The sequence below is a fragment of the Dendrobates tinctorius genome, unplaced genomic scaffold (assembly GCF_039654945.1).
Source record: "Dendrobates tinctorius isolate UK_male_01 unplaced genomic scaffold, ASM3965494v1 ptg000184l, whole genome shotgun sequence".
NCBI lineage: Eukaryota > Metazoa > Chordata > Amphibia > Anura > Dendrobatidae > Dendrobates > Dendrobates tinctorius.
In genome coordinates, this window is record NW_027361851.1 from 11,847,301 (window position 1) to 11,859,665 (window position 12,365).

A 12,365-nucleotide genomic window follows, 5' to 3' on the forward strand; every position below is an offset into this window, starting at 1 on the left:
GAGTTTGGGCTCCCTCTGGTGGCTGCGGGTAGTGGAGCTGGTCGGGTTGACAGAAGTCCATCACCTGAAGATGAGTGGAAGTCAGGTGTTACAGACTGAGAAGATTTAAGTGAGCAAGCTTCCCTCAGTTGCTGCTGGTGATTTGTTTTTCTTCCTATGCATCTTGAAGTCCGCTTGTCCCCTGCTTGGTCCTGCATCGTTCAGATAAGATATTTGTTTGCTGGAATCTTTTTGCATTTGATCCAGTTTTGCCTTTCTCTGCTTTCTGTTTTGCTGTGTGGGTTCAGCATTGTTCCCTGCTGGGACCAGTGCTGGACCCCGCTCCATAAAGCCACAGCTTATGTCAGTCTGTCCAGTATTGCTAATCCCCTGTTATAGCAGTGTCTTTGGTTTTGCCTCCAGTTCACACCAGAATGCTGATCTAGTGGGGGCGAGGTTGTGTGGCGTGTTGGATTTTTTAGGGTTTTTGCGTGCTTGAAGACAGTATCTTTTCTGTCCTTTGCTATCTAGACAGTTTGGGCCCCATCATTTGCTTACTCTATTTTCTGCCTGTGTTTGTGTCTAATCTTGTCTCACCGGCAATATATGTTTGGAGGCTATCTATTCCTTTGGGGTTCTGCTCCGGGGCAGTTTAGCTTTTCCCTTTCTTGCTTCAGGCTTAGTTAACTCTTTGGCTGTGCTGAGGCGTCTAGGGCATCATAGGTACATCCCACGGCTAATTCTAGTTGTGTTGTTAGGTTTAGGGGTCTGCAATCCGCTAAGTTACCAATATTTCTGGTGTTCTGGTTGCCTAGCTTATTTCCCGGCTATCCTCCTTGGTGACCTAATCATAACACACGTCTGTACCGCATTTAGTGGCTGCATCCGCCAGTGCGACGCCGTGCGCAAATCCAGCGCTTTCCTCCCTAGTCTGGGTGGTTAGTGGCATCTGTCCGAGTGGTGCAATAAGCACACGATGCACTACCATTCTGGTATTTTTAGTTGGCTCCGCAGTCGCGGCACTGAGCGCTAGTGTGTCTAGAGGGGCTCTAACCCAGTGTCAGGGGCAGAGTCCTGTGACTATACATTAGCGCTTGTGCAGCTCTGTGTGTTAAAAGAGTCTGCCTCTGCCCACATGGGGTGAAGTTTACCCTGTGTGTTCCTGTATTACACCGCCATATAGCATCCGCCATTACCCAGCAGCAGTTTTTCATCTCTGCACGGTGGACCCCAGGCTGAGAACGTATCTCATTATCATCTTTAATATTTGGTGCGTTCCGCCAGCCTAACATCAATCTGTATATGGGGAGTCTTTGGGGGCCTCATGCAGTGTATGGGAGGCTGTGTGGGACCTCATTCAGTATGTGGAGAGACTGTAGGGCTCATGCTGTATATAAGAAGGCTGTGTGGGGCTCAAGCAGTATATGAGGAGGCTGTGTGGGGCTCATGCAGTATATGGGGAGGCTGTGTCCGGCCTCACACAGTATATGGGGAAACTGGGGATCATGCAGTACATGGGGAGGCTGTGTGAGGCTCATGCTGTGTATAGGGAGGCTGTGTTGTTCTCCTGTTGTACATGGGGAGGCTGTGTGGGGCTCATGCTGTACATGGGGAGACTGTGTGGGGCTCATGCTGTACATGGGGAGGCTGTGTGGGGCACATGCCATACAAGGGGAGGCTGTGTAGGGCTCATGCCACACATGGGGAGGCTTTGTGGGGCTCATGCCATACATGGGGAGGCTGTGTGGGGCTCATGCTGTGTATAGGGAGGCTGTGTGGGGCTCCTGCTTTACATGGGGAGGCTGTGTGGGGCTCATGCTGTACATGGGGAGGCTGTGTGGGGCTCATGCTGTACATGGGGAGGCTGTGTGGGGCTCATGCTGCATATGGGGGAGGCTGTGTGGGGCTCATGCCGCATATGTTGTAGAATTAATTTCAAGCTATTGGTTCGGCCCTCCACAACAGTCATGGCCTCTCATGTGGCCCCTCTGGAAAATTAATTGCCCACCCCTGGTGTAGGAGATTGTGTTATGAATGGAGTTAATTTGTTCTCTTTGATATCAATAAGAAGATTATGCATTTCCAATAGAGATTAATCACTTTGACGTTTAATCCTTCCCTCTCCTGTGTCTTTTACACAGTAGCAAAGATACACTTAGAGAGGTTTTAAGGTGAAAGCAAGTAAGGGTACCGTTACATTTAGCGATGCACCAGCGATCCCAACAATGATGCGACCAGGTAAGGATCGCTGGTGCATCGCTAAATGGTTGCTGGTAAGCTGTCAAAAAGTCAGACACCCAACGACGCAGCAATGATCCAGCGATTCATATAACGACCTCGGTGGTCGTTAGGACCTTGCCACACAGCAGCTATTCTGACGACTCCCGCCTGCGTCCCTGATTTCTGAGTCGCTAACGAGGTCGCTCATCGGTGTCAAACACAGTGATGCTTGCTGGCCAGCGGGACACCAACAATCAAAAAATGGCCCAGGACATTCGAGCATGATCAGCGACATCGCAGCAGAGGCCTGGTCGCTGCTGAGTGTCAAGCGTAACGAGATCGCTGGCGAGGTCGCTGTTGCGTCACAAAATCGGTGATGCTTCAGTGATCTCGCTATGTGAGACGGGGCTCTAATAGCCTATCCTAAGGCCACGTTCCCAAGTTTAGTATTTGGTCAGTATTTTACTTTAGTATTGGCAAGCCAAAACAAGGAGTGGTTACATATTTCCATTATACTTTTCTTCTGATTGGTCCACTGCTGATTTTGGCATACAAATAAGTGATGTAATCCACTGAACTTGCAAATGTAGCCTAAGGATAAGTGATAAGTTATTGATTCGTGGATGGTCCGACTGTTGTGACCCAGCCGATCGCAGATTGTGGAACTTTTTATCCTCATAAGAATTGAGCAGCCTGTACGACTGGAGCATTGAACCATTAATTCCCTAAGTGGCTGCATTCTGCACTTGGCTTTTTCTGGCAGCCCCAAAGAGGATGAATGGAGCTGGGGTCCTATATCCAACCTGCAGCTGTATTTTAAGCCCTTCCTGACATGCGCCGTACATGCACTGATCTGCGGGAGCTGCGATCCCGCAAAAAGCCATAAAGGTACAGCGCACTGATCAAACAGCCTCACACTGAGATCTTCAGTGATTAGATGCCGGTGTCAGCTTGGTGTGAGAGCTGACATCCTGCAGCAAAGTCCACGATTGGTGCTTGCACCGATCGTGGGCATTTAACCTATCTAATGCTGTTATCAGTAGTGACTGCGGCATAGATGAGCATTGCACAGGGAATGAGTTCCCTGTGCGCTTCCATCAGGAAAATGCAATGTTACCACATTGTCCTGATGGTCTCCATGGAGACTCCTGGCAGCAAGATGGGCGTGTGGTCCTTCAGGGTCCTGCAGGGAAGGCGGCTTGTAAGAGAGCTTGAGAGAAGGCACTGACATGCCTTCTTACTTGCCTGTCAGAAACTGATGTGATACTCTACAGTGCAGAGTATCAGATCAGTGATCTGTCACCATACAGTGATGTCCCAGGATGGGAAAATGTAAAAAAGTATAAAAAAAATTAAAAAGTGTAAAAATATATTTTTTTTAAATCCTTAAATAAAGAAAAAAAAGAATGAAATATTTTTTCCAATAAATACATTTATTTGTGCAAAAAAACACTATAAAAGTACACATATTTGGTATTGCCGCGTCCATAACAACTTGCTCTATAAAAGTGTCCCAGTAGTTAACCCCTTCAGTGAACATCGTAAAAAAATAAATATAAAGCGAGGCAATAAACAATGCTTTACCATCATGCCGCCAAACAAAAAGTGCAGTAAAACGCGATCAAAAAGACAAATGTAAATAAAATGGTACTGCTGAAAATGTCATCTTGTCCCACAAAAAACAAGCCATCATACAGCTCCATCAGCAGAAAAATAAAAAAGTTATAGCTCTCAGAATAAAGCGATGCAAAAATAATTTTTTATAGAAAATTGTTTTTATTGGGTAGAAGCGCCAAATCATAAAAAAATATTAATTAGGTATCAATATAATCATACTGAACCGAAGAATAAAGCTACCTTACCAATTTTACCACACGTGGAACAGTATAAGAAAAAAAACCAAAAGCAATTCCTGAATTGCTGGTTTTTGTTCAATCTGTCTCCAAAAAATCAGGATAGAAAGCAATCAAAAATGTCAGTACCCGAAAATGGTACCAATAAAAAACAAGCTATAACATGACTCTGTAGGCCTAAATCTGGAAAAACTATATCTCTCAAAATGATGATACAAAACTAGTTTTTACAATAATAAGCGTCTTTTAGTGTGTGACAGCAGCCAAACATAAAAACCCAATATGAATCTGATATCGCTGCACCTCACCAACCCAAAGAATAAAGTCGCCTAATCACTTAAACTGCACAAAGAATGGTATAAAAAATAAAACAAATTCTTCACATGCTGATTTTTTCATTCTGCCAGCCAAAGATCGCAAGGCTCTGCACATATTTATCCTGCACTCTGCGATGAGCGCTTAAACCGGGGTTTTCGTGTAAATCTCTGAAATACATAATTCAGATGGAACATCTGGTGAAAGACTCCCTAAAATGAGGCAGATGGAGGCATTGTGGATGTCATAGGACATGTGATCCGGCAGTGTCCGTCTTTTAAGGACTGCATAAAAGTGCTGTCGGCCACAGTTTTGTGCACTTCTGAAAAGGAGGACACCACTGAACAGAAGCCAGACAGAATACAGAGTAACTCTGCTGCCTCATTATAGGGAATTGATACATCGGTGGTTCCATCTGTCATGTCAGTCGGAGATTTATATGGAAACCCCAAAGTAAATGCTCAGTATAGAGCGCCAGATAAATGTGATCATAAATGTTATAAAAATGTTTCCAACAAAAGCTTCAACTCAATCCACAAATTTCTCACACTCCACACTTCGGTCCGTCATCTGTTAACTGAAATATAGGGGCTTCCACTTTACTTGTAGCACAAAGGTTCTGGAAAAACAAAATGGCTCCTCACCACCCGAAAGAAACTCAGCAAATTTTCAGCTCCCAAATCAAAATGCCCCCCCTTCCTTATAAGCCCCAGTGTCCTTAACCACATTAAGCACCCACATGTTTGGCTTTTCTACAGTGATGAGAGCCCACCTAATTTATGAGTGTGTGTCTCCAAAAGCACAGGCTAGGCATACTGGTCACTACAACGGCAGTTTTCAATTTTCACTCAGCAACATGCACTGCTACTTCTTTCTACAAAGCACCCATGGAGTCAAAATCATCACTACACCTGTAGATAGATTCCAAAAGGGGTATAATTTCCAAAATAGGGTCACTTGAGGGAGGATTTTGTTTTTCTAGCTCTTAGGGGCTCTGTATATGGAGTTCGCAAACTATTCTAGGAAAATTTGCGCTACAGGAGGCAAATAGCGTTCCGTCCCTCCCTAGTCTCTTCATATGGCTAAGCAGTACTGTACAGACACATATGGGATATTTCTACATTCAGCAGAAATTGTAAGACAAATCATGGTGCTTTTTTACCATTATCCCAGTATGAAAATGTAAAATTTGGGGTTAACACAATTTTGGTGGTAAAAATGTAAATTATTTTTTCTTCACTGCCCAATAGTATAAAATTCTGTGATACACCTGTGGTGTCAAAATAATCACTGCACTCCTAGATGAATTCATTGAAAGGTTTAATTTGTAAAATGGGGGTCACTTATGGGGGTTCTGCTGTTATGGCACCTCAGAGGCTCTGCCATTGTGACATGGCACCCTCAAACCAGCGCAGCAAAATCTACACTGTAATATGGCGCTACTTCCCTTCTGAACTTTTCACTGTGCTTCAAAAGTAGTTTTCAATCACATATGGGGTATTAGTGAACTTAGGAGAATTTGCAAAACAATTTTTGGGGTCTATTTTCTCCTGTTACCTTTGTGAAAATATAAAATTTGGAGCTAAAAGAGATGTTTGCGGGAAAAATTTAATTTTTTTATCTTTACAGCTTAACGTTATAAATTTCTGTGAAGTACCTGTGGGTTAAACGTGCTGACTACACATCTAGAGAAGTTCCCTAAGGGGGCGAGTTTCCTAAATGATGTCACTTGTGGGAGGGTTTCCACTGTTTAGGCAGATCAGGGGCTTTCCAATTCCGCACCGTCCCTTCTAAGCCCTGCCATACACCCAAACAAACAGTTGTTTTCCTCCACATATTGGGTATCTGCACACTCAAGAGAAATTGCACAACAAATTTTATGGAACAATTTCTCCTGTTACCCTTATAAAAATTCAAAAGTTGGAGCTAAAAAGATTTATCTGGGAAAAAAATGTTTTGTTTTATTTTCATGGCTCTAGATTATAAACTACTATGAAGCTCCTGTGGTTTTCAAGGTACTCAATTCACATGTAGATAAGTTCCCTAAGGGGTCAAGTTTCCAAAATGGTGTCACTTGGGGGTTTCCACTGTTTAAGTACATCAGGGGCTCTCCAACATGACATGGCATTCAAAAAGTGGAATGGCGCTCCTTCTCTTCCGAACACTGCCGTGTGCCCAAACAGTAGATTTCCCCCACATATGGTTTATTTGCATGCTCAGGAGATATATCAAAATAAATTTTATGGTCCATTTTCTCCTGTTACCCTTGTGAAAGTAAAAAAAAAATGCATTCACATTCCAAAAATTCCTGTGAAGCACCTGAAGGGTTAATAAACTTCTTGAATATGGTTTTGAGTACCTTCAAGGGTGCAGTTTTTAGAATGGTGTCACATTTGGGTATTTTCTGTCCTGTAAGCCCCTCAAAGTCATTTCAAAATGTGATGTGGTCCCTAAAAAATTGAATTTGCAAGTGTTGTAAAAATGAGAAATTGCTGGTGAACTTTTAATCCTTATAACTTCCTAACAAAAAAAATTGTTTTAAAAATTGTGCTGATGTAAAGTAGACATGTGGGAAGAGCAAAAAAATTGTAAAAAGTTTTAAAATTTGCAAAATTTTCACTTATTTTTTTTTCTCACAAATAAACTCAAGTCATATCACAGAAGTTTTACCACTATTGAGAAGTACAATATGTCACGAGACAAGTCTGAGAATCAGTGGAATCCATTGAAGCGTTCCAGAGTTATGACCTCATAAAGTGACAGTGGTCAGAATTGTATACATTGGCCTGGTCAGGAAGGTGAAAAACTGGCTTTGGGGCGAAAGGGTTGTAATGGGGATAAAAGTGCACTGTCAGGTATAACATTTCCCCTTTCTTCGGATCAGCGCTGATTCTAATGGTTTGGCACCACAGATCATTAGGTTATCACCTACCTAACCTGTGAATCAGTGACAACTTTTTTCACCAAAGAACAACTTTAATGTAAACTACCTTAATTGTACATCCCAGTGATGGCGTGCGCACAGTAGATGTACAGGAACCTCCTTTGTTTTACAGTTGATGCTCCACTCTAATGGGGATAGCGGCTAACGGGTATATACATATAGCTGTAGGGTGGGTCCCTAGAGTCAATTCCTCATGTGGGCCCCAGACACCCCAATCCGACCCTGCACATACATACACAGAAACGAAAACACAGAGGCATAAGTGCATATACATATTTGAAGACAAATAGTTAAAAAAATATATAAACATTCATAAATGTATACACACACTGACATACAAAGATATCCACATTATACATGCACACACACAGACATACAGACACATTAGAAATTTTTTTAACATGGGGAAGCTGGCAACAGCCTTGCTAATCTTCCTCTGCTTGGCATGTGGCTGTGTAGGGTCATCTGCTGGAAGGCCATCACTTTGACATGACCGTAAGGCGTACAGTGCACTAAGTGTTAGTAGTGACGCGGATGGGCCAGCTATGTACCTTTAATTGTGCTTGTGTGTCAGGCCAGTTGCGTCACTACTAGCAGACCCAAACACACAGTGCACTGTGCATGGCCATGTCTATTAAATTGACAGCCATAAAACAGCACCAAAAAAACAGACGGCCCAGCACAGCTGCTAGGGGAGTGGTCCAGGCCCCCACAGTGAGTGAGCCCCCTCATTTGTCCCGGGGCCCGAAACTTGCCCGGGTGTGTTGGGTGGTGACGCTAGCCCTGCTGTACATGCACACGCATAGGATCATCTAGTGCCTCATTAGAGACAGAAATCTCGGCTCAGCCTGAGAAGATGATTCAGTGCTCGGCTGTCGAGATTTGATTTGACAATGGCCGACAGGGGCTTGTGATGACTACAGAGCCTGTAGAGGTGAACAGTAAGATGAGAATAGTTATTTTTTTATTTTTTAACCTCTTGATGATCTTTTATAGCCATCTGCCACCATTCTACATAATCTGCACAAAAGTGAATAAAAAAAATCTGCATTTTGGTAAATGCAGATCTTTGTAAAATTTGAGTAGAACTCAGTTTCACCCAAATTATTCATTTATCTTTTTTGCTCAATATTCTAAGTGCACATGGATAGGACTTGTATGGGTGCCAGTCATACAGATGCTTGTAGTACACTATTCTTATAGCCTATTTTTCTCACTTGTACTATTAGATCAGCTGCCTAACACTCTATAAAAGAACCACACACAAACAGATACCTATTTCATTCTACTAACACAGCAGGGCCTGGCCGCATCCTGCCGGAGATGAAAAAAATATATGAGACAATATTTGATATTTTGCCCAAAATACTCAAGTTTTCAACCAAACCCATGTCAAAAGTCCTCATTATCTTGCAAAGTCCTTTAACTGAAATTAAAATATTTTATGTATCAGCTAGGCACATATTAATTTAGCTGAAACAATAAAGCAATAAAGTAAGCATAAAGAATAAAGCAAGACAAAGAACAGATCATTATTATTCAATTATTATCATTATTATTATTCAAATACTGTTATAGAGTTTGCCAATAACTGTTCCAATAACTTATAAACTTACCCACACACTCATGTGCATTGCTTGGCGTTGCTCTTTGCCAAGGCCTGTCATAAAAAAAGGGCTTGCAGGTATCACATTCTGGGCCAATGGTATTATGTTGGCAGTCGCATATTAATCCATCTTTACTTGCTGTACACCGTGATGCATGACCATTACATTTACACCTTCCTCCAACCTGGAATTCAGAAACACCGTAGAAAGCAGTCTTTCTTCGAATTCCAAATTTCTTTCCATGATGAAGTCGATTGAAGACCACACGTATATCTGTAGCTGTTACCCAATCTTGTAGAACAGGACTGTACTCAAATCTACGGGCAGAAGGACGACCCGCTAATGGCATAAAAGCTACAAGCCCTTTAGTTAGGGGTTTAACTCCTGTTTGAAAGTCAGTACAGGTGGCTTCATGCTGCATGGGTTTTGTAATAGAGCTGATGGTTGCCTGGTCATAAACACGACGGCAATGACTAGAGTAAAACTGAAATGGGATCCAAGTCTTTCCATGGTCCATAGATTTATAGATTGCCATAGAGTCAGGACGGGGAGAACAAAAACGCAAGCTAGCATAAACTAGCTCAAATCTCCGTCCAAGACGTAAAGTCAGTGAAACATTCTGTGGATACTTGATACCGCTTTCTGATCTCCAACATGTTTGGCCATCTGTGTCTGTCATGTATGATGGTGGATAGGAAGTTTCAGTCTTCTTCTGATCACATAATTGACATCGTCGTGACGTCACATTAGTAGCGTCCAAAAAAAAGCAGAGTTTTTGTGGTGTTCGTCCACACGTGTTGGATGTAATTACCTCTTTTCCAAGAGCAACATTGATAAAGTCTGGGATACAGTACTTTGGCCTTTGTTTGGCATCATAGCATGGGCCATCCTGAGACCCACGGTGTGTTGTAGCTTTATTTGAATTATTCTCCTGACCCTTCGGCAATGGGCACAGCAAGGAGATGATATAAAAAGGAATTAAACCCCACAAAATTCGAGGCATGACAGAGCAATCAAGGTCTTGGAAACATTACCTTAGAGAAAAAAAATACAGTATAAATATTGAAAAGTATACATGGGCATTCTGAAATTATATACAATATATAATTTTCTCTTTCCTACTGAGAATCCTTAAGGCCATGGGCAACTATGACAAGGTAGCTACTTGATCCTCAAAGATAAGCTTGTTGAACATTTCCTTCAATTTATCAAATCTGACCTAAGACCACAAGGGAAGGATACACCCTTGAATTTCACATTAAAAGGAATCTTCACAAGGAAACCACAAGAGAAAGGAAACTATTTGTAACTGCCATAAGGGCGCAATTACTGAGGCGTGATAATTTCTGCTCCTAATCATCTCTAAAGTGCCTGCTACTGATGTATATACACATTACTATTGTTTTTGATCTGCCACTAATTTAAACTAATTAAAAAGCTGATGACATATTGGGCTCTGCCATATCAGCACCACATCTTCCATTAATAACGGAAGTCTTTATTCTGTGACAGATCTATCCTAACCTAGAGTCAAAAAATCAATTGTTATAATAGGATCTATTAAGGCTTGCTCATTCTATTGCAAGAATAGCACTGTATAAAGCCAGAAATACCAGAAAGCCTTTGCCGTAAATAATTCCTCAAAATGGTTCCAGCGTGCAGCGAACAGAGAAAATGAAAGAATAGCTGAAAGATAGCCAAAACGCACTGCGTTGGAATGTTATTGAACATTTTTACATTATCTAGCAATATCTTCGAGACCTTTTATTAGTAAAAAAAACTTTTATTCTAGATATACTTTTAAAGCCTTGGTATCATCGAGTGGAAGCGCCTTTAGCTTGGTTTCTTTCATTTTCTCTCGTACGTGTTCTTTCAAATTGTATCACTGTTTTAAACATCTACTATAAAAATGTGATGCACTCTCTTTACCATGTATTGTGTTCTACAAAAGAATTGCATTGCTTACAAATTGAAGAAAAAGTTGAAGAAAAAATTGTGAATATTAGGGCTCATAGTTACTTGTGAGAGACTTGCACGATTTTCGTTCGAGTCTCTCACATGAAAACTTGGGACTGCCGCCAGCACTAGGACCGGAGCATGCGGCTGCATAGAAATACATGTAGTTGCGCACTCTGGTCTGAGTGCAGGCGGTAGTTCCAGGTTTTCATGCAAGAGACTTGCACGAGAAACATGTGAGTCTCTCGCAAGTGAGTATGAGCCCTTAGCTGTAAATCTGGAGTTACATCAAAGTCCCAAAATCTGTCAAAGAATTTTGCAAAAATTGATATAGTCATCTGATTTTGATTCGGTTATGTGTGTCTTCATTTTACAAACCTTGTAGATGTAACAGCTCATTTGCACTCTTTTCTTTAAGATAATGTATACATACACAATTTCATTAGTATGTATGCCATGTAATTACCTATTTTCTAAAGGCGTTGCGAAAATGCCAGGAACATTGTTTGTCTGTCTTTTCCACTTTACTCCTAATTATATGTCAGTGTCTGCACGGCTAATTTTCTTTGCACCATTTTGTCTTGTTTTTTTTTTTTCCTCACATCCCTCGCAAGCACAAATAACATGTATATTCACATTTTGGTGTGAAATTTACTGGCCCAAAATTAAAGGACTGTAAGTGTGAGAATTCTTATGGAGCAGTGTTCCAAATTCTGTAAACACAATAATGTTATGTGACATCCATGTCAGCATCCTGTCTTGTAACAGATCTGCAAGACGCTATTGCTCATGAAGGGCAGACTTGAAAGGAATACATTAATTATAGCATTATAATAATACAGATAATAACAGAAGATGTGCTGTATTGGGCTTATTACCAGGAACTGTAAATATCATAGTTCACACGTTTTTGCTGAAATGAATAAATTGGAATTTTTTCATACACTGTTTTTTGTCAATATGTAATACCTAAACATATAATTACAAATTTCTTTAATAAATGTGAATATATTATAACGTATCTGTAATTTACTTGTATCAGATTTTTTTCATTAGTTAGCTGAAGTTTTCTAACACCTAAAATAGCAGCAATTACTAGTATGCCAAATTCCACATAGTAGCAGCTCCCTTATTTAAAATACATTCCCACAGGATATCCATTATTAATATATCATAAGCCTCGTTTAAATACTGATACAGTGGGGAAAAAAAGTATTTAGTCAGCCACCAATTGTGCAAGTTCTCCCACTTAAAAAGATGAGAGAGGCCTGTAGTTAACATCATAGGTAGACCACAACTATGAAAGTTAAAATGAGAAAATCCAGAAAATCACCTTGTCTGATTTGGTAAGATTTATTTTGCAGATTATGGTGGAAAATAAGTATTTGGTCACCTAAAAACAAGGAACATTTCGGGCTCTCACAGACCTGTAACTTCTTCTTTAAGAGGCTCCTCTGTCCTTCACTCATTACTTGTAGTAATGGCACCTGT

The 12,365-nt window shown here is 41.2% G+C and overlaps 1 protein-coding gene across 3 annotated transcripts in view; it reads right to left on the minus strand.

Annotated features, from left to right (window-relative positions):
• The window catches only part of LOC141055130 (netrin-1-like), a 317,167-nt gene that overhangs the window by 197,673 nt on the left and 107,129 nt on the right, over positions 1–12,365 (minus strand). For all 3 annotated transcript variants that reach the window (XM_073552107.1, XM_073552106.1, XM_073552105.1), the window contains one exon: positions 8,928–9,952. In XM_073552107.1, coding sequence (XP_073408208.1) covers positions 8,928–9,921 — 994 coding nt within the window. In that variant the 5' untranslated portion in view covers positions 9,922–9,952. The remainder of the gene's footprint in view (positions 1–8,927; positions 9,953–12,365) is intronic.